Below are 22238 nucleotides of genomic sequence, written 5' to 3' on the forward strand. Positions count from 1 at the left end.
TGTGACTCTGTTTAGTAGATAATGAACATTATGTCCCTTGTCAGAGCAAATTCCAATACTTCATGCTTTCCAATACTGTTGCCTGATGTTCAACAGTGTTCAATGTAATCTACCGCAGCATGTCACATGCCATGTAGGTGCACCCTTACTTTTCTTTAATCTTCACATTCTCCTCAGTCAGGTTCCTCAGCTTGTGCCTGAGTTCATTTCTCTCGCCCTCCAAGCTCCGGTTTTCCGCCAAGAGAGCGTGTTTCTCCCCAGACACCCTGTCCAGTTTCAGCTTGGTCTCAAAGTAGTTCTTCTCCGTTTGGGCCAGGAGAAGCTGAACACCTGTGTGCTGCCAGGGACAAGCTGGTCACTATTCAGGGTGTTTTAAATACTGTAGATTGTCGAATTCCCCTTCTACCATCAAAATGAACTAGAACCTAAACTCAAAGTGTATGTCTTACCATATGAAATAAACAGTACAGTAGATTAGCAATAATAAGGATGTATCTAAATTCAAAAGATACATGCCCCCGAACCCACTATCATAATGAGGTAACTGTCCTCTCCACTTTGCCACCATTGACTCACCAGGCAGGACTGATCTGGGAGGTACTGTTACATGTTGTGCTACAGTACCTTGGTTACCCTAATGACCAACTCTAATTAGTTTTGCTACAAAATGCATACCATTGGTTCTCCTCGGTACTGGCTTTGTGTGTGTGTGTGTGTGTGTGTGCGTGTGTGTGTGCGTGTGTGTGTGTGTGTGTTTAATGACTACCTCCTTTTTGACTTGTTGCAGATCGTCACTCAGCCTGTTTATGCCGGCCTCTGCCTGCTCTCTCCCCTTCCGGCTGTCCACCTCCCGAACCTCTGCCAGGGCACGGCTCCTCTCGGCCTCGCCCCGGGACACGTCGGCATCCTCCACCGCCCGCGAGCACAACGACGCCCTCTGCTGGGCCAGATACATCTTCTGGTTCAGCTGGAAAGTTACAAGTGGTTGGATTAGGAAACAGAGAAGGACGCTGCTGGAACGCTATATTTGAAAAATGATATTTGACACTGATTTCACATCCTTTACCATAAAGGCTTTCAAAAGGGCTTAGAAAGCAACAGTGACTGTCAGTCAGAGTTCTTCTCTCTGAGCTGTTTGTCAGGAACAGAAAGAAGTAGGGAAATGCAGAGAGAGAGAGAGAGAGAGAGGGAGAGAGAGGAGGGAACGTGAGTGATGAAGCCTATTCTCGTACCTCTTTGACCTGGGCCTGGAGTTCCTGGTTGAGGTTCCTTAAGTTCCTCATGGTCAGTTCATTCTCGGTTCTCATCATGATCCTCTCCATGTGGATCTCATTGGACAAGTACTTGTTCTCTTTCTTCAGATCCTCACATTCCTGAGAGCAGTTCATAAACATTGGCCTCCCACTGAACAGTAAGACGTAAGACACGTTTTTCTTCTTCAGCAGGCTAATCAGGCTAATCAAGACTCGATCAAACTTGAAATGGCTTTCAACTGAGTGATCGACTATCAGTGTGATGAGATTTAAGACATACGCATGTAACCCATGTTAAGGGCTTTCCCAGGGCAGGATTCATACCCACTCTCTCCTGCTTGTGCGGCGGGTGCTCTAACAGTTGCACCAATAGGGACGTCCCCCTTGGAGGGTCTGTCAGCGCTCTTTTGAGGAGTGAGTTTTACCAGCTACTAACGAGGGTTTACGAGGACTAACAATTCACTCGGCTACGCTCACCCCTCTACACTCACTGCACACCAGTGGGCATCCGGGTCACGGCACCAATGTAACCCATGTTAAGGGCTTGCCCAGGGCGGGATTCGAACACATGTATACGCTCTCCCGCGAGTGAGGCGGACGCACTAACAGTTGCACCAATAGGGACGTCCCTCTTGGAGGGACTGCCAGCGCTCTATTGTGGAGTGAGTTTTACCAGCTACTCGCTACCACGACCTCACACCATGAGGGTTTACGAAGGCTCACGAGTCACTCGGTTACACACACACACCCCACGAACGCAACCCTACGGTACACGTACATTGGTTACATTGGTTACATTGGTGCCGTGACCACTCCCTGCACACACATTCCTTCTCCCGCTCTCATCTCTCTGACTCCTTACCTTCCTCTTCCTCACCAGCTCTCCTTGCAGGTGGTTGATCTGGAGGAAGGAGCCACTGGCGCTAGCCGCGCTGAGCGGTCGCACCGCCCTCACAGGCCTCCTGGTCGGCCTCGGGAAACCCTTCGCCATCCCCTCCTCCGCTCCCTCCTTCCCGAACCTCCCCCCTCCTCCGTTCATGTTGCTACCGCTGAGGGAAAACGACTTGTTCAGACTGTTGTCCAACGAGTGTCTCCATCCTGGTGATGACAGAGTCTGCAGGTCGCCGTGGGACGTGGCTCTCAGCGCCATGTCCAGTCCTGGTTCGGTAGGCCTACAGTTGCTCTGGGATTTTCAGCCAGAAACTTCTGGAAAGGAAAGGGATAATGTTCCAGGTTATATCCAAGTAAAGTGCCCTTACCAATGTGGAGTAAGGTACCACACTAGTGTTTGAATTGCGCAAGGCAGTCAACGGTGTAATGTATGAAATATTCATGGGGTAAATGTGATAGCTCTAGCTCTGCACAAGGAAGGGAAGTGAAACAGGACTCTGTATAGTTGTGCAGGGACACCATCAGCAATGGTTTGGGATCTGATAGCAAGATAGACCTAGCGAAGTCATCTTCCATCAGTGAATGACAATGAATCATAACTCAAAGGCCATGGGAATGTAGGACCTCAGGCAGCTTCACCTTCACCGTTTGCTTCTGACTAACCTTAATGATGACTAGTCTCATACCAGTAATACATGTTATATATATATATAACATATAGTCTGGAGTGGTATTGTGGGCGATTAGGCTGCCCCCTATGGGAACCCCATTTGTAGTGGTCACGCGTTATTGTGTGCAGTGCAGAGTTGTAGGCCTGCTCTTCTATTGTGTGCCGTGAGTGTGCTGTGCCCCATTTGCCTAGTAGGCCTTAGTGTGTGGTTTGTGTGTACACAGCGGTTGCAGTGCAGCGGTTACCGGGGTCCCCTCTGGGCCTAGCCATTCACCTATCCCCGTCTTCTGCCCCATGCTCTGTATTTAATGACTTGCCCGGTATTTATAATAAAGGCTCTATTTTTATAACTGAGTGGTGCTGTGTGTCCTTGACCTCTGACAGAGCCCTTATTGGGCTGGTTCATTACAATAGGGTCCTCCAACTCAATCCATCCATGCTCCAACTGCACTTTTTGTAGATGTCACTGTTGGAGCTTTAGAATTTCAACAATGGGTTTTTATCCATATAGTGTTGCAGATAAGCTAATATATGGAAGGTATTGTGCATTTTATGACTAAAGCATGAAACCTTCAGCATATGATCTATACACCCCAAGGATTAATTTCAGACGTAGAACCACTTCAGGAGGGACCTTTTACGGCTGTGGCAGCCATTTTCCAAAATGGTGGGCGCTTCAGTCTATTTTGACTGCAGGGGGCATATATAGTGGTGCTGTGGTGATACAAGCATGAAAATTGGGATGAGCTGTCTCCATGGGTCACTTAACAAGAAGCCACTTGAAATTTCAAGATGGCGACCATTTTTCAAGATGGCCGCCACCTTAGTGGAGTGGCCGATAAGCTCATATGTAAGGTATTGTGCATTTTATGACTAAAGCATGAAACTTTCTCCAGTGTTTCTATACACCATGTTTCTACACACCATGAAGTTTGTTTTCAGATGTGGAACCTCTTCAAGAGGAACTTCTGGAACTTGTCAGAGGTTGAACACATTTGGGTTATCATCAACTAGTTTTTTCGCTTTGTAGACATAAATGCAGTGGTGTGTTTTTAGTTTGAAAAAGGAAGTTCTCAATGTAGCGGTTACCGCACGTATGATTTGAGTTGGGAGTCGAGGTGACTCATTGGCTCTACCCTTTCCCTATCTTTGAGGAAATCTAGGCCTACTGCAACGTGTGAAAACACCTTTTCAACAGAAACGTTTTCTCCGGGCGTCAGCATATGTTGCACAACCACAAGTTGATCATAGATCAAAAAGGAGAGTTGTGGATCACACTAACTGTCTTAAAATTGCTTTAATTGCTTAAAAGTGCTTTGTTAAGTGCAAACAGACTGACAGCAGTATAGGAGATATCAATTGTGTTTATGTTTATGCATGAGCAAATAGGGGAAACATCCACCATACACAAACACAGAAACTCAAAGTGGACTTCACACAATGTGTGACTAAGCAGCGTTGTCATCTTGGCATCTTAATCCACCATACAATACAACCCACCGCATCTTACCCACGATACAATAACATGAACAGTCTCCTGAGCAGAAGCAAAGGGCAGTACACTCGAGGGCAGCCTTTTTGCAAGTGCAGCGCGTTGTACACTCTTTCTTGCAGCCACAATGTATCAGCTCATAGCAGCTCTGTGAAGCTTCAGGAAGGGTGGTCCACAGTGGCTGCCATCCCATCCCTGCTTCTTTCACCCAGCCCCAATCAGAAGGGCTTGGCAGCCAAGGGTCAGGTTCTAAGGCTTTGCACCAGACATTGGCTTGATAGGTGGCCCGCTTAATATGTTGGTCTAAAGCAGCCTTTGTTGGTGGCATGTTCTCCACAGCTCTGGATTTCTGAGTGAAGAGCTGTTTCTCTTGCCTCGTTCACCTGTGAATGAGTGAGAAGACAAAAAAAGCATTGTAAAGTGCTTTGGGTGTCACGAAAAGTGCTATGTAAATGTAATGAATTATTATTATTAGTAGTAGTAGTAGTAGTAGTAGTAGTAGTAGTAGTAGTAGTATTATCTGTGGTTTCGCTTGTCCTGTTGTACATCAGTACCACAAAGCGCTCCAGCAGTGACTTGGACAGCTCACTCACATCAGCTTGCATCTGCAGGAGCTCATTGAAAGCTTCGGTCACTTCAGGGAAAGCCTTCCAGGTCTCCCATGCGGTTTTCTTTCTTCACCCAGCAAATGTTGAGACTGTGTCATACCCTGGGGTAGGAAGATTACAAAATATCATGTCACAATTATTGTGGCCAAAATAATTGTGATAAACAATATTATTGTGATAATAACAAAAAAATAATATAACTTCAATTTTATCATAGTCAGACTGTAGATTCTACTTGGAGTTTGAACCAGTCTGGTTAAAAAAAAATAACTATCATCAAACACATACTGGCTGACTTAGACATAAAACAAGACAATTTTTTTCACATTAATGTACAGATCATGTGAGGATTACATTAGTTATTCACAGCAGACACACAAACATTCACCACAATTAAATTATGGTGAGTATTTTTTTTTTTTAAATCACAATTAACAATAATATTCATCATCAATAATATTCAACATCAAGTGTACGGGCAGTTATTGAGTTTCTGTGTTTGTGTATGGTGGATGTTTCCCCTATTTGTTCATGCATAAACATAAACATAATTGATATTTCCTATAGTGCCGTCAAAATATCAGTCTGTTTGCACTTAACAAAGCACTTTTAAGCAATTAAAGCAATTTTAAGACAGTTAGTGTGATCCATAACTCTCCTTTTTGATCCATGATCAACTTGTGGTTGTGCAACATATCATGCTGACGCCCAGAGAAAATGTTTCTGTTGAAAAGGCGTTTTCACACGTTGCGGTAGATGTCCTCAAAGATAGGGAAAGGGTAGAGCGATACGTGCGGTAACTGCTACATTGACAACTTCCTTTTTCAAACTAAAAACACACCACTGCATTTATGTCTACAAAGCGAAAAAACGAGTTGATGATAACCCAAATGTGTTAACCTGCAGCACTAATAGGGAAAACCTGCTTCATGAAAAAAACTCTAATAATATTAAAGATTAATTATAAATAAATAAATGCATATATTTATATTTGAATCCCTCTCTTCTCTCCAAAAACTGAGGAGGACTGTCCTCCCCTACCTCAATGGACGAGCCTCCTATGATATATATATATATATATATATATATATATATATATATATATATATACAGTATATATATATATATATATATATATATATATACACACATATAAAATAACCCTGACCAGGCTTGTGAGCCAATAGTATTACAACTCCTGATTGCTCGAGACACAGAGATACAGTTCCGCGTGGTATCAATGTCGTAATACTATTTGGCTCACAAGCCTTGTTAGAGGTGGGAACCAAACGTCAGACATCTCAGACAGATAAACACTACATTTATTTCGGAACCATTAAAATAATAAATTCATAATCAATATTTTTTTTGGGGGGAAAGCAATAATTTTGCACCTTTCTAAAAAGCTGTGTATGTTTTTTTGTCTGTAAAGTTTACCCATAACACCTTTAACTGAATCACAATTATATTACATATATATATATTGAATTCTATGGAACCACATGGCCTCAATGAAACATTAGATTTGAGTTCATTTTTGTTATAATGACACTAATGTTTGTTTTTCTTTCTCTGCAGATATCCCTTTGTTAGAAGAGAGACAGGGACACTTCTTCCCTGCTCACCACCCACCCTCCAGACATAGGTTATTGGCAGAGGTTATTGGTATAGACTATGCTGTCACTCCAGTCACTTTTTGGTCCTTATGATGATGATGTCCGGTATAGGAAATCAAGGAAAATTACTGTGATTGTGAATAAGGGTGGCTGTTTCTAGTATACTGTATGAATGTTAATCACTTATGGCGTGATTAACATGGTGATGTATTATGAATTTTGTGTGTAGTATTACTTGTTTGTTAATTAATTGGCTGATTGCTGTGGCCATCCAGATGGTGTTCGGCTGATTGGACCGACCACACCCAGATCATCTTTTTTAAAAGCACCTGTGTTCTTCTCTCAGCACGAACCTGATGAAGCCATAGGCGAAACGCGTTGTTCGTTTCTTTTAATTAATAAAAGTACGGAATTACCAGCCTTGTGTCGCGGTGACTCCTTCCTACTTGAATTATATATATATATATATATATAGCTGTTATGTATAAATATATTGTTGTTATGTTACTCTCAGACATACAGTATCTCCCTGTTAGAGGAATACAGTTTCCTGCTCCTCTACTTGGCCAGGCAAGTGTGACCAATTATAGCCCAATTACTCTGTATATAGAACTCCTGTTGTCTAACACCCCTGGATCCCTTACACCCACTGATACACCCAGTGGTCCACTTTAGCCTCAGGCACAGACAGGAAACTAAAGCTACTGTACTCCAACTGGGATATATTATTCAACATTAGCTGAAAGTAGGACAAGTTCCCTTCAGTTCCCTTCCTCTGTCCTGCCAGTAACACACAGGGTGTTTTGGGTCTTTCAACATCAGACACTAACACCTACAGTACAGTAGGCAACCAAAAGGTTGATCAGACCTCAGCTTGTGTTCAAGTGACACTGGAATGGTAGACCCGGTAAATTTGAAAATATTGCAATTACTGATCGTGTCTTTTTAATACCCATAATGCCTTTGTGTCTTTTACTTGTGTGTCTCTTGTTTTTATGTACTGCAACAAGGGAATTTCCCCATTGAGAATTATAGTAAGTATTCTTTCTTTCTTTCTTTCTTTCTTTCTTTCTTTCTTTCTTTCTTTCTTTCTTTCTTTCTTTCTTTCTTTCTTTCTTTCTTTCTTTCTTTCTTTCTTTCTTTCTTTCTTTCTTTCCTTCCTTCTTTCTTTCCTTCTTTCCTTCGTTCTTTCTATCTGTCTTAGGATAATTTCATGCAGGTATCCATCCAGTTTTTGTGATTAGTAGTTCCAGAGTTTTTTTCCCTAGCCATGTGACCTGCAGTATCTGTTGGCATAGTTACCACACCATGTGCAGGAAGATTTGGCCCAAACCCAGAGAACCTTGAAAGGATGTGCTACAATCTATGGGTGTGACATTGTGATATTCATAACATAAACGAACCAACAACATTTCACAGATCCCTTCAGCAGAAGCTTATGCACTGTCCTTGACATTGGCCTAACATTTCCTGGAGTCAAGTCCAACATCCCATTACTTTTAGACCTGTTTCCGGATTTTCCCAGAGGGGGGGGGGGCGGTAAAGTCATGTTGATATGGAAATATCCAGACACGGAGGTGGGATAATAACATCAGTGACGCAGAGAAATCTCTGGAAATCATTTGAAAAGATTTCCTCTGTGTGCAACTTAGCTGTCTAAGGACCAAGATGGCAACTTGCGAAGCCATACTGTATGTGGGATGAGCCTTGTTAAACGATGGTTTTCCTCCGCTCATTTGAGCCATAGGGACAGGCACAGGATCCTGCTGTCGTCAAACCAGCGGAAGAGTCTGCTATCACAGGGCTGGAGAACAGTGGAGGACACCCGAGAGAATCAGTGCTACGTTGTGGAGGAGAGAGGGAAAGAAAATAAGAAAGGAAAGAAAGAAAGATAAATATATTAGCCTACTGTGGCCAACGAATAGGAAGTTGCCCCTCTGCTCACTGATAGACCTGCTAGGGCCACTATAACTCTGCTGTAGTTGCTGACAATGCAGAAAAAACACAAAGCTCATGACCCAGCAGGAACGGGAAAGGCTTGATTGATTGTTGCTTTCCTCACTAGCAGATCCTATTAAAGATGCAGGCTACTCCTGTTGCTTTGTTACAGAATATATGCACAGTATACACATTTTACCACTGCGTAATGTAAAAAACAAAATCTTATGACTTGATGTTTTGCTTTGACATTATATGGTTTCCACATACAGCATGCTCCTGTGAAACATCTGCCTATTAATAAAGAGTTGGTGCAAAAGACACCTCATCTGATAGATAGATAGATAGATAGATAGATAGATAGATAGATAGATAGATAGATAGATAGATAGATAGATAGATAGATAGATAGATAGATAGATAGATAGATAGATAGATAGATAGATAGATAGATAGATAGAAAGATGGACGGACAGACAGACAGACAGACAGACAGACAGACAGACAGACAGACAGACAGACAGACAGACAGAATGCTTTAATATTCTGTGACACATCTGTCATATTATTCCCTACAATGTACAATAAGCGGTATTCAGTCAGACGGATTGTTCCAGAGCTAATCCTCTTGTGTCAGGATGGTGGTCTGTGCTCTCTGATGGAGGGGCAGCGAGCAGATTCAACCCTTACTTCCTGTTTCCTCTTCATGCAGTGCATGTAACCCCTCACCACGGGAAGTTGTGCTTGCAGAAGGTTGTCCTCTGTCTCGCTGGATTCACGTTATTCTGTCTCATAGCTGAGTGTTTCTGAGGGATACCAACCAAACCATGATGGCGAGATTCTGGCTCTTCACTGGAGTATTTCTCTCTCTGGCTGTCTACACACTGTCATTTGATCACAGTCAAATAACAGGTAGGGTGCTTTTGGTGTGTATGAGGACTGTTTAATGAGGGTGTGTTTTAATCCATTTAGCAAAATGCTTGGAGTACATGTCATGCCAGTATTTGGTTTTGATAAACTTGAGAGTATCTGAAAATATTTGAGGTGCCTGCTATGAATATCAGTGTGCACTTTTGGCACTATTCTGTATTGATGGTGATTCATGATCTAGTAGAGTGCACCCCAAGTATTTGCAAATATTATTTCAGGTGTTATTACATTGCCTTTGTGTGTATTATTGTGTAATTGTGGGTTCGACTTGTTCAGTTTTCCACAAGGATGACACGAAGGCAGGAGTATTCATGGTGTCCTATCGCTCTGGGGGCATTAATGCATCCCGGGCAAGAGACCTGTGCTTATTCATGGATGCCGCCATAGCAACCATGGCACAGATGGAGACGGCACTCCAACATGGACTGGAGACATGCACGTATGTTGATAGTGGTGTAGTGGTGGTGGTGGCATGCAGCCTAATGTGTTTGTTTATATTATTATATAGCCTAATGTTTATTTTAACAGACTACTAGTACATTCTCCAATGTCAATAGCAAGAATTCGGCCAGAATAAGCACCATGGCATAAACTAATATCTAGACCTCTCAATAATTATTCACTATTTTCATTAACATACAATTTTTCATGCTTGTATAATTTGGGGGAGGGGAGGTTTAGAATGTTAAAGTAAAATCAACATTCTACAATTTAAATATGAGGCCTTAAAAAAAGAAAAGATAAACAATTTTAAAAAGGTAAAAATTGCACTAGCTATAGCCGGTTTTGTTCATCATTAGTATACCCATCTTCATGGCTATACTCAAACAATCAGTCAACATTGTTTTGGAGCTTATCTACTGTACTAAACTGATACTATAAAGTTATTGATGCAAGCAGAATTAGCCTGACATCCATTCCACATGTGTGGTCACTGAAACAGATATGGCTGGATAGATGGAGATATGCTGGTTGTCCCTCGCATTGAGAGGAGCTCGAGATGTGGCGCTAACAAGACTGGTTTGGTGACATGGAATGCATCACCAAACAGAGTAGATGCATATTGCTTCAAATCAGGTACATATTTAAATCAACATAATATTGAAATCATCTACCTTGATTTGTCAATCAATACATATAAAAATAAGATTTTCTGGAGTTAAACAGCCCTGGTTAAATTCTGATCATCAGTGTTTTTACCATGTACTGTATGTATTTCTTTACATGCAGATTTACAGAAACCTTTGGATACCACCACACCTGCAGATATCGAATCACAGGGGAGGTCAACAACAACAACCACTATAACAACAACAACACCACCATTGACCACAACTGTCACTCACCTCTTCAAGTCAATACCTAAAGTCTTCAGAAAGTCAACTACCGGAGTCTGGAAAACGTCTCTCACTACCTCAACCGTTCCTGCCCCGCTCAAGTCAACACTCTCCAGTAGCTCCACATTCACCTCCACCCCCTCTCCCTCTCGTTCATCTCCCCCTTCCCCTCTGTCCACCATCCGGCCCTCTCACCCTCTCTCCACCCCCTCTCCCTCTCGTTCATCTCCCCCTTCCCCTCTGTCCACCATCCGGCCCTCTCACCCTCTCTCCACCTCGTCTCCCTCTCTTTCTCGCTCTGCTTCCTCGACTGGTCCATCTGTATTTTCTGTCTCGTCCTCCGTCTCCTCAACCGACCTCACGGTGGTTTCTCAGCCTGCAAGCTCCACAGGCATTGGAGGTCAGTTGCACTCGTGTTGCTTTTTTTCTCTCGCAATATAACAACTTGTATCATATTTCATTGAAAAATATGTTTTTGATCTTTTTACTCTTCTCACTTTCACTGTAGATTCACATATATTTCCATGATTTCGAATTTTCAGCAATACCTATGGCATTCCTCGTCCTGGCTACCATCCTGCTCCTGCTGGCGGTGGCTGCTGCAGTGTGGCACTTCAAAATGTGAGCCTAATGTGTTGTCGTTTCCATAATATTGATTCATTGATGACTGGAAATGTAATGTAACCTCATATTGTGTTATTCGTAATGTTATCAGGGCATTAAGCGTTAGCTGTTGTTGGGATTTTAGAGTGTCTAAATATTACTCTTACAACATGTCACTTACACCAGTGGTATTGCCTCTTTAAAGGAACAGGCGCATATTCCCATTTTGGTCTGCTAAGCGTCAGAAGGAAGACATAGAGACAGAGATGTGGAGACCCTCGGACAGTGAGATGGAGCTGCGCGAGCAACAGAGAGAAGGAGGGGACAATCACAGGAAGTACTCCAGTGACATCACCTTGTGACAAAAACAAACTCCCCATAATAACTGTATGGTTTTGATGAAGATGAGGTTTCCATGCCGCCAAAGATCTTTTACTCATACACTTCAAAAACATGTACAGGATCACGTGTGGTATCAGTGTTTTTTTAATGATTTCAATTAAGTTATTCAGTATTGTGTATCACCATATATTATATGACATTATCTCAGAGCTGTCGCTAGGGCTCAGTCTTAAAGGAGTAGTAAAGGGCAAATTAATGTTTAGCCCTGTTTTAAGGTTACTTATGATCATATACAATGGTTCAGATCAAAATGTTGACAAAACTACCACTTTTGAGAAAGTTGATAAACTCTACCACCGTTTTGGTCATACAATGGATGTGGGTGGGCACCTTGAAAAATCATTCAAACAACATGTTAAACTCTCAATTTCATGCTACCTATGCTGAACTTGTGTATGTGCAACGTGTGCTGATGCCGGAGAAAACGTTCAGTGTTTTCACACGTTGCGGTAGATGTCCTAAAATTTCACAAGGAATCTTAAGTTAGTATTTTTCATTTAACAGAAAAATACTATGATTTAAAAAAAAAAAGTATTAACTGACCATGGGCACCCGAGCGCAAGCACTTTTGGGGTGGGTCAAGCCCCTTAAGGCCCGCCATGATGATGTTTAGGATACGGTTGAAACTTGTTTATTTGAGTCCTTTTGTAATGGTTGTAAATAATCACATTTTAATAGTCAAAATAACATATTTCCCATTGTCCAGATCCCTTGTCATTGATTTATTGCATATCAATCACATATTTCTGATTCTCGATGATGACGTTTCTTATCTACTTTGAAAGCCATTATTAATTAGGAAAATACTTCGATTAGGGGAGTAAAGGTCTCGGAATTTGATTGAAGTGATAAAATGAGAAATGTTATATGTGCAGCGCACTATCCTCTACTGGTGGCCTCTGCTCTGACAGGAATTTCCAGATGATTGGCCCTTTTTCTATGGAATAACAGATTTGTTAATAAAAAAATTTTTTGAAAGTTAGATGGCTGTGTATCATGTCTCCATAGGCTACAGTTCACAAGACAAATTCTAAAAAGAGAGGATCTATAGGTTATACCGCAAAACATACGATATCTGTTATAGCACTAACTAACTCTTTACTTCACTGAGCTGAAGCTGGAAAAGTCAACAAAGGAACAGGATAACTATGCTAGGAGGGCATATTATTAATTTATGAGAGGATATGTAGTAGCCTACTCTCTACTTCAGAAACTGATGATTACCACTCCATGCTGCGTTGACCAAAAAGCTGTACTAAAGCCCCGTGGAACTATGTGAGGATGAACAAAACTGTTGACTGTCTGAAAGCACATGACTGATGATGATGATGATGAGGATGATGATGATAATAAAACATAATAAAAATATATACATAATAATAATAATAATATTTATTATTATTATTATTATAACTATAATAATAATAGGCTGTCTAGGCTTTTCCTCACCAGCTTAATGTCTCTCTCCTGGGTCAGATAAATAGACTTGAAAGGTAGCTATGTTATGGGGGATTTTTTTGGGGGGGTTTAGTTCATCCATCCCATACGGAAGAGCATTAGGGCCAACAACTGAGTTTATTTTTTTTTTAAGCTTCTGAGTTTAAAGTCAGAATTTCTGACTTTAAAGTCAGAATTTCAGAGAAAAAAGTCAGAAATAACTTCTGAGAAAAAAGTCAGAATTTCTGACTTTAAACTCAGAAGCTTAAAAAAATAATAATATATATATCAGCTTTTGGCCCTAATGTCTTCCGTAATCTCATGACCCATCCCCACACACATAATAAACATACACACATACACACACGCGCGATTGTTTATAGCCTACTGTTTTATACACTTTTTAAAACTGTCACACGCATTTTCTTATCTCTAGCCAAATGTGTTCATACATGACCGAATCATTGTTTATAAATGACTGGTGTTAGTTAAACCAGCTGTAAAACGTAGAAGCACATTTGCGTTCCAGGCAACCCGTAACTCGTGTTTTTCCGACCTCCTACACGTGAAAATGCTCTGGAATGGCAGTCAAACCCCAAAATAAGGTTATATTATACCTCCATGAGTCAAACCCGTAACTTCCCACCCGGCAACTGGGAGTACATCGATCTGTACGAGTTCACGGGTGGGAAGTTACGGGTTTGACTGCCATTCCAGAGCATTTTCACGTGTAGGAGGTCGGAAAAACACGAGTTACGGGTTAACTGGAACGCGCCATAAAGCAGTTGTGTTTTTCTAGCCAACGTCATCACACGGCGACAGTCGTCATCTGTGTGATGCTGGTGTGATGGGACAACTACTCCTAAACAAGGAAGACTGCTCGTTGAATGTCCACAATTATTGGATTGATTAATGTCGATGTTGACAAGTAGCCATACGAGGTAAGCAAGACATATCAAAAGGGGACTAGCTACTAGGTAGCCGAGTGATTTATTGTTTGCGTTCTGTTTGAGCCTGGTTAGCTAGCTAGCGAGTGGTTAGCAAGCCAGCTATTATTAGTTAGCTAACGTTAGCCTGCCAGCCGTTTTTATGGAAATATGGAAAAACACTAGTGCAAGCAAGCTAGCTGTAGCCAGACGCTTGCTAAATGGAATAATATGTGATAGCTACTTCTTGAATTATTGAACTAGCCAATTCACTAGCTAACCAAAGGCTTGCTACCTAGCCTGTTTACTTACACACTCCTGACATCATCTTCATTGAACCCTAACGTTACACTAGCTAACAGTGCCCACAGTTTCCTTGGCAAACCTTTCAATTTAGAAACAGTAAGCTAACCAAGACACAGGCAATTATATGATCATACAGTTTAACTATGTGCAATTCCGCCTAAGCTCTGACCACACCTATGCACTATATGAACTTAAGGAGATAGCGACGACAGATATCGCCTTGCCTTCTGACTGCTTACACCTGTCCAACTCACTCAGTTGTTCACAAGAACATAGGAAGCAAGGTTAGAGGTATTATTTTTTGCACACACATACTTATTTGTACACACATATACCACCTATAGCGAAGAGGGTAGACAGAAAACTCAGTCGTGATGAATTGGTCTCTTATAGCATAGAGGGCAGACAGGAAACGGTGATAAGTAATGCCATAGGCTATGCAGTGTGTATGCTATTCCTCTCACAGGCCCCCCTGCACTGAGTGAGGTGCAGTCCTCCACACCACAGATCTCTACAGTGGCCGAGCTGGGAAGAGGCTGCAGGGATGGGCCAGCAGTTCTCAGGCCAGGCGGTGTTGACCCGTCTACCTGAGAAGCTGGTGAAGCACGCGGGGTTGATGCGTGACAGCGGCTACCTCACCTACGACGAGTTCCTGGGCAGGGTGGCCGAGCTCAATGAAGTGTAAGGACGGCCATTTTGTTTGTAGGTGTCACTGTTTGCTCGGTACTTTGCTCTAAGCCAATTCAAATGGGAAAGAGAGTGAGGAAGTCTATCCTGCAAAAAAAAAACTTTAAGCATCCAATTAGCAATACCTGTACCACCGATGTAAGCCTACTGTAGCTGAAGCAATTCGGGTTAAAAGCCTTGCTCAACAGTATTGCCTCATCATGATATTTAACCTAAGGGGCCGCCCCGATGGGTCTGCGAGCCGATCGGGAGGTATAAGATTGGATCTGTAAACCCCTCACATTACAAGATAATCTGGGCCGATCATCGGCCCCGACCAACGTTCCAGACCAGATTTCTCCTCCGATTGTCGGGAGGGGTGAATCGGGGATAAATCGGCCCAAAAATCCTGTAGTCTGAGCGCGGAATAACCTGGTCTATTTCGCAACTGCTGGGCCATAAATTCAGCTGTCAACGACAGTGAGTGAAACTGAGGATAGGGTGGTGCGTGTCGGCAGTAAGCTTCTGTAGAGGCTTCCACATACTGGATGTTTTGCCGTATACATCATAGCTGTGTTTGGAATCGCTCCCTATTCACTATATAGGGCGTCAGCCATTTTGTTTGTAGTGTCCGAATTCTCCACAGAATTTTCGTTCCCTATATAGTCCACTATTTATTACCCACAATTCACCTTGATTTGCAGGGAACAGTGCATGTACCCTACATTTTCTCCGTTCCCTAGGTAGTTCACTACATGGTGAACCCTATAATGGGAATCAGGGAGTGAGGGAACGAGGGAGCGATTCCGAACACAGTTTATGCCTTTCACCCATGACGGTCATGAGTCCCAAGAATACTGTATAAAAGTCTAAGAGTTCCCTCAAAAAAAGTTTCTATTGTTGCTGGCTGAGCAGTTCCAGTCAGATCTATTTTTCGTATCATAAAATGTGTTCAGTTTCATTGACATTGCTCCTGGCCCCCGGCAGGACGGCTAAGCTGGCTGCTGGGCAGCAGAAGCACCTTCTGTTTGAGGTCCAGCCAGGCTCTGACGCTACTGCCCTGTGGAAAGTAGCTGTGAGGGTGCTGTGTACCAAGGTGAGTTAGCCAGTCATCACTTGGCATGTTGGTGTGTGTGGAGGGGGGGGGTGCGTGTCTGCCTGTGTGACAATGTACGAGAAAGAGTGAAGGTGAATGTATGAGTGAGCGTGTACACGCATGTAAATGGTAAATGGACTGCACTTATATAGCGCTTTTCCACCTTAGCGGCACTCAAAGCGCTTTACAATGGCCTCTCATTCACCCATTCACACACACATTCACACACCAATGGCGGTAGCTGCCATGCAAGGTGCTAACCTGCTCATTGGGAGCAATTTGGGGTTAGGCGTCTTGCTCAAGGAAACTTCGACATGTAGACAGTCGGAGCTGGGATTCGAACCACTGACCCTTCGATCATTGAACTCTACCAACTGAGCTACAGACGACCCTAATCAGTCCGTCTTAGCCTTGCATTAGACCAAATTAGTGAGCACACAGCACTCCGGTGGTTTGGGCCGATCGATGCGTTACGGTGCGACTACTCTGCACTCAGATTAACAAACAGGACGGAATGGTGGAGGCGTCACGCATCATGAACCTGTACCAGTTCATCCAGCTGTACCGGGACGTCAGCAGCCAGGCGGCTGAGGTGCTGTCAAGAGAGGGCGCCGGCCCGGGGTCCTTCGAGGTGCTGTCAACAGAGGGCGCCAGCGAGGGACCTTCCAGCCAACTCCCGTCAGCAGACTCCTGTCAGGCCAGCATGTGGATGGGCAGGTGAAAAAATATGATTATTTTTTTACAGTACCAATCAAGGGTTTGGTCACACATTCTCATTCAAATGTCAAACTTTTGACTGGTGTGTATATATATATATATGTATATGTATGTACTGTATATATATATATATATATATATATATATAAGTATATATATATACACTATATATATGTGTATATATATATATATGCATGCTATGTGTGTGTGTGTGTGTGTGTGTGTGTGTGTGTGTGTGTGTGTGTGTGTGTGTGTATATATATATATAAGGGGTGTAACAATATATCGTGCCACAATATATCGCGATACAGAAATGTCACAATACGTATCGTCAAGTTGAAAACAATATTGTGATATGTTTATTGTATATCAGTGAACACTGGCTACACAACGCTGGTAACAAATACGTCTTTTGTCTCTAGGCCTATCCAAGATATTACAACAATTAAGCTCTAAATTCACAGTGTAGTGGAGTAGAGATGTGGAGAAATGCACTATTGGTGTGAACAGCAGCACTACTGCAACGCTTCACACCTGCCCTTAGTGTATCGTATCGTATTGTTATCATCAACCCAATATCGTGTATTGTATCATGAGATTAGTGTATCGTTACACCCCTAATATATATATATATATATATATATATATATATATATATATATATATATAAAATTCAATGGCTTGTGTCCGACCTGTCAATCATGCGGAAAATAATAACCAAAAAGGTTGCTTGTTTTTGAGACCATGCCTCTGATGGCCCACAAACAAAGCTAATCCTGCGTTGTGTTCATAGATTAGACATTCGTTTGAAGAAAATGTTTCTTAAAACATACAGAAAACCAGCCTGCAGTCTGCTGTACCATAATGTTATAAGAAAACAAGTTGTACGATAACCCACACCTCCCTCCACACATCAGTACACAGTAGCTAATTAGCCTGTAGCTAGTAGTTAACAGATCATTCTCACAGGCTTATTTTCTAAGAATGGATGCCACTAATTTACTCACCCTGCTTTACATGTGCAGTAAGATCCATGATTTTGTCCTGATGAGTTTGTGAGGCATCAGGTTGTCACCTGCTCTGTCCGAAATCCAAATCTCATGGATATATCCTCGTGTAAAATAGTTCAGGCCTTTCTGTATAACTCTCCTAGACAAAGTAGAGGCATTTGGCAAATAATATACAGCAATATTGTCAGGAATCCTTGAGAGAATCATCAGGTACCCTATGTGCTGTTCAGTGGACATTCAGTGGCAGAACTTGCTGCTTAAATAGGAAAGGTCTATTGTGATTGGCTGAGAGGTATGCATTATTTCTGCACAACACCCGGTACTGTATATACGCATCAAACATGTTCTAAATCAGCGGTTCTCAACCTTTTTTTGAGCTCTGGACCCCTGGCATATTTGGAAAAATTCTGAAGGACCCCACCATCCCTAGCCTGGGTCCAGACATAACATAAGCACCTAGTGAAAAATACACCATCAATATGAACAAAATAGTTCTTAAATGAAAGGGATTTCTCTGTGTGTCTGTACCCTACAGGGTGAAGCAGCTGACTGATGAGGAGGAGTGCTGCATCTGCATGGATGGGAAAGCTGATCTCATCCTTCCCTGTGCACACAGCTTCTGTCAGAAGTGCATTGACAAATGGTAAAGACACACACGCGCGCACACACACACACACACACACACACACACACACACACAAACCACAACTGAGAGAGAGAGAGAGACAGAGAGAACAGCCCTTGACCTATCAGATGTACACATAGGCCACACACATACAAGCCTCAACCCAAACATGTATCCCTGGATACAGGCATCTAGACACTGTACACATGATGTTTACATGATCAAAAGTACTGTGCACATCCACACACTCATCTATGTAATGTTATTGATCTTCATTTTACCAAGTTCATTTATCTGACTGAAAATATTATTCTCTTTCCGCAGGAGCGGACATAGCCGGAACTGTCCCATATGCCGTCTGCAAGTGACGGCCGCCAACGAGTCATGGGTGATGTCAGACGCGCCCACGGAGGAGGATATAGCTGGTTATATCCTGAACCTGGCAGACGAGGCAGGCCACCCGCACAGACCTTGAACTCGGCACCAAGTCACTTTGATTAACCACTCACTGCTAGACCACTCACTACTAAACAAGCAGGATTTGGTCAATATTCTATTGCAGTTACTTCAGGTGCACTTGGTTTAGCTCTCCTGTTGCGATGGAACCAATGGAATCACTGGAAAAAATAGTGAAACCCCTCCTGACTACCAAGCAAGCTAAATCAAACGTACCTTTGGATTATGTAAAATGTACCTTTGAATGAACATCGAAATCGACAGTAATTAAGTAGTATTTTGAGTTGTGTGCGGAAATAAGCTGACTATAGTTTTGGGGTAGGAAACTCTCTGGAACATGCTGTGATTGTCTTTTTAACTGTCAGCAATAACCACTGGCTTTTCTATTTTCTATGTTCTTGTTCCCCCCCCCCCCCACACAGATTTGTATATGGTTGCTTTCAGACTTGGATGCGTGTTGTATACAGTACAACCTAGAGGTGTGGTCTCTTTCTTCTATTTCAGTATAACGAATCCACATACCATTTTCTTTCTGCTTGGTGATGCCTTCTCTTATAATATAGAGTAATTGCACTTTGAATTCTAAATAGTAATCGATTTTTTGTATGTTTAGCGCAGCTTTGGAACTGTAAATGAAACTGGCCTATAACAACTAAATCTACAAGGATCTATTTTAAATCATATTCTGTTGGTGGTTGGTTTGCTTTTTCAAGTAATGTGAAAGTGAGGAGTAAACTGATTTCATGGCTGCTTTAGCCATGACAATTCAGACTGACAATTTGATTTTGAAATCAATTAGAGGTTATTTCTTTCTAATGTTTCATTTGTGATATTAAGATTTTTCTTTTCTATTGTGTAATTAATTAGAATTACATGCAGTATTCCCAACTGGCAATAACAGTCCATCATTTTTGGATATGTTAGGTATGTATTCCTTCAAAAATGTTCAGTAAGAAAACTTCTGTGTGCATTTTACTTCTGCTATATAATCTGCTATTGTGATTCAATGAATTTTCATAATATGGATATATAATAGTACAATAGTTCACCAATGTATAGATTAAACATTTGTTTTGGTTTAGCCATTGGCTATAACACTGTAGAAATAAGTACAGCATTATTTTGGGGAATCTGGTGACCCCCCAGCCCCCGTAGTGTGGCGAGTTTCTAATACTTAGAGGATGGCTCAACTTATCTGAGAGATCAGGAGTTTTTGCCAGACTCGGCAGTCTTCGTCCATCTTGAAACCGTTGTTTTTTACCCCCGGATCTGACTTACAAAACATTTGCACTAGGTGGAAAGGTTTTTGGAAGCTATAATATGGATCTTTCATCATTTACAAGTATTATAATGTCCTAGTCAGTGTCCCTCCTAAAAAACCCTTGTTCTATATTTTAGTTATTCTCCTAAGTAAAATGCTTGGTGAAAACTTTATGCCAGGTGCAAAAGCTGGACTAAATCTGTCCCCTTGTCCAATGAAGAAGCACAGAAAACATTTCACCCGTTTTTTACATGTTGATGTAAAGTTTAATTGTGGCCGCTAGGTGGTAGCATCTACTTTTTGATACTGTATTCTTAAACGACTGCTGACTTGGTTTGTTGGTACCAGTAATGTCCAATAGGATGTTTCACTGTAGACATGGCATCAAACCATCATTACACTATTCAATAGATTGCTGTGTTATCCTTAATAAAGAGATGTTCTCTTTTACACCTATGTTTGTGCCTTGTTTGAATATCAGGAATTTACAGTTTACTGTATGTGACATTTTGATATTAATTTACAGTTTACTGTATGTAAAGCTTCATAGAATCAGGAGCAAGTGCAAAATAAGATTAAAATATATATATATATACAAAATGTAGTGCAGTCAATACAGTGAGCTCAAAGTGTAATGTGTATGTGAGTGTGTATATAGTGTAATGTGTATGTGAGTGTGTATATAGTGTAATGTGTATGTGAGTGTGTATATAGTGTGCGGTGTGATATGTGAGTGCGGTGCATCCTGTGTTCAGTACATTCAGCGTTCATGCAAGTGTCTGGGCAGGGGAGTCAGAGGGGGACACGAGCCTTGTTGAGGCTGGTGGCCGTGGGGAAGAGGCCGTCTCTGTGGTGTGCGGTCATGGTCCTGATGGACCGGAGAGGAGTGGCACGAAGTGATTGTGGCTGGGGTGGGAGGGGTCAGCCGCAATCTGTGTTGAGCTCTAGGTTTTTTTTGGCCTCACTAGGACAGCAGCTGGTCGATCTCTCACCTGTAGACGGACTCTTTTCCCTCAGAGATGAGTCCAGTGAGGGCGGTGTTGTCCGCAACCTTCAGGAGCTTGACAGACTGGTGGCTGGAAGTGCAGCTGTTGGTGTTCAGGGAAAGGACGCAGCCCTGGGGGGAACTGGTGCTGATGGACCTGGTGTCCGACATGTGTTTTCCCAGCTTCACGTGCCGTTTCCTGTCGGACAGGAAGTTAGTGATCCACCTGCAGGTAGAGTCAGGCACGCACAGCTGGGAGAGCATGTCCAGTGTGGGAGAGAGGATCGTGTTGAAAGCAGAGCTGAAATCCACGAACAGGATCCTGGGTCCATAGGTGCCTGCGTGTTCCAGGTACTGTAGAATATAGTGAAGGGCCATATTTACTGCGTCGTCCACATTACTACAGAGGTCAGGGCGACGGCCTGTAGTCATTGAGACCTGTGATCCTTGTTTTCTTGGGGACGGGGATGATGGTGGAGGTCTTGAAGAAAGCTGGTACATGGCATGTCTCTAGCGAGGTGTTGAAGATGTCAGTGAACACCGGCAATACAATGCACACGACAAAAAGCAACGAAAAAAGTTGCATTTTTAAGAACCAATTTATTGTCATATAAAAAAAATCCCTTTTAAACATACAAAAGTAAGAATGGGAACATTTAGACAACTGTATGCACATTTTATTTGTGGCTTTTATTTTATTTAACCTTTATTTTGACAGGGATATCACCAAAGTCTCTTTCAGGTAAGCCCTGTAATTGCAGTACAAAAAAGTTAAGTTTGCACTCTGAATCAGGATTCATACTCTGACAAAGGTCCAACACTAAGTGCAGTTTTACAGCGTTCACAAGAATATAATGACTAACATCTTTCACCAAGTTATCACACACAAACCTAGCATTTGCTAAAGAGACAGCCCTGAGGGGACATTGTGTTCCATTAACAGCCCATAAAACTATATAAACTATTAACATAAAACAAATTATTTGAAGGGGCAAAGAAGAAAAAACAAGGCA

The 22238-nt window shown here is 42.2% G+C and overlaps 2 protein-coding genes across 3 annotated transcripts; both read left to right on the plus strand.

The window, feature by feature from the left end:
- The first annotated feature begins 9280 nt into the window (after positions 1 to 9280).
- On the plus strand, positions 9281 to 12670 carry lyve1b (lymphatic vessel endothelial hyaluronic receptor 1b). 2 transcript variants are annotated; one of them, XM_084451244.1, is made up of 6 exons: positions 9281 to 9380; positions 9675 to 9837; positions 10342 to 10475; positions 10629 to 11135; positions 11278 to 11356; positions 11544 to 12670. In XM_084451244.1, exons 1-6 carry the CDS (start codon positions 9296 to 9298, stop codon positions 11698 to 11700), a joined length of 1125 nt encoding a protein of 374 aa, XP_084307370.1. In that variant the 5' UTR covers positions 9281 to 9295; the 3' UTR covers positions 11701 to 12670. The 2 variants fall into 2 exon arrangements, with proteins under 2 accessions (XP_084307370.1, XP_084307371.1); XM_084451245.1 differs by having other exon boundaries at positions 11578 to 11651.
- A 1346-nt stretch (positions 12671 to 14016) lies between these two features.
- Positions 14017 to 20660, plus strand: rnf141 (ring finger protein 141). The gene is made up of 6 exons (XM_084451273.1): positions 14017 to 14118; positions 14853 to 15090; positions 16063 to 16171; positions 16668 to 16888; positions 18434 to 18541; positions 18848 to 20660. Exons 2-6 carry the CDS (start codon positions 14954 to 14956, stop codon positions 18996 to 18998), a joined length of 726 nt encoding a protein of 241 aa, XP_084307399.1. The 5' UTR covers positions 14017 to 14118; positions 14853 to 14953; the 3' UTR covers positions 18999 to 20660.
- Positions 20661 to 22238: the final 1578 nt, after the last annotated feature.

The sequence above is a fragment of the Borostomias antarcticus genome (genome assembly GCF_949987555.1).
Source record: "Borostomias antarcticus genome assembly, chromosome: 16".
Lineage (NCBI taxonomy): Eukaryota > Metazoa > Chordata > Actinopteri > Stomiiformes > Stomiidae > Borostomias > Borostomias antarcticus.

Coding starts and splice junctions, on each gene's coding strand:
- lyve1b (XM_084451244.1), top strand. CDS start 9,296: ATGATGGCGAGATTCTGGCTCTTCACTGGAGTATTTCTCTCTCTGGCT. Junction 9,381..9,674: donor TGATCACAGTCAAATAACAG/GTAGGGTGCTTT, acceptor CGACTTGTTCAG/TTTTCCACAAGGATGACACG. Junction 11,357..11,543: donor GCAGTGTGGCACTTCAAAAT/GTGAGCCTAATG, acceptor GCCTCTTTAAAG/GAACAGGCGCATATTCCCAT.
- rnf141 (XM_084451273.1), top strand. CDS start 14,954: ATGGGCCAGCAGTTCTCAGGCCAGGCGGTGTTGACCCGTCTACCTGAG. Junction 16,172..16,667: donor TGAGGGTGCTGTGTACCAAG/GTGAGTTAGCCA, acceptor CTCTGCACTCAG/ATTAACAAACAGGACGGAAT. Junction 16,889..18,433: donor GCCAGCATGTGGATGGGCAG/GTGAAAAAATAT, acceptor TGTACCCTACAG/GGTGAAGCAGCTGACTGATG.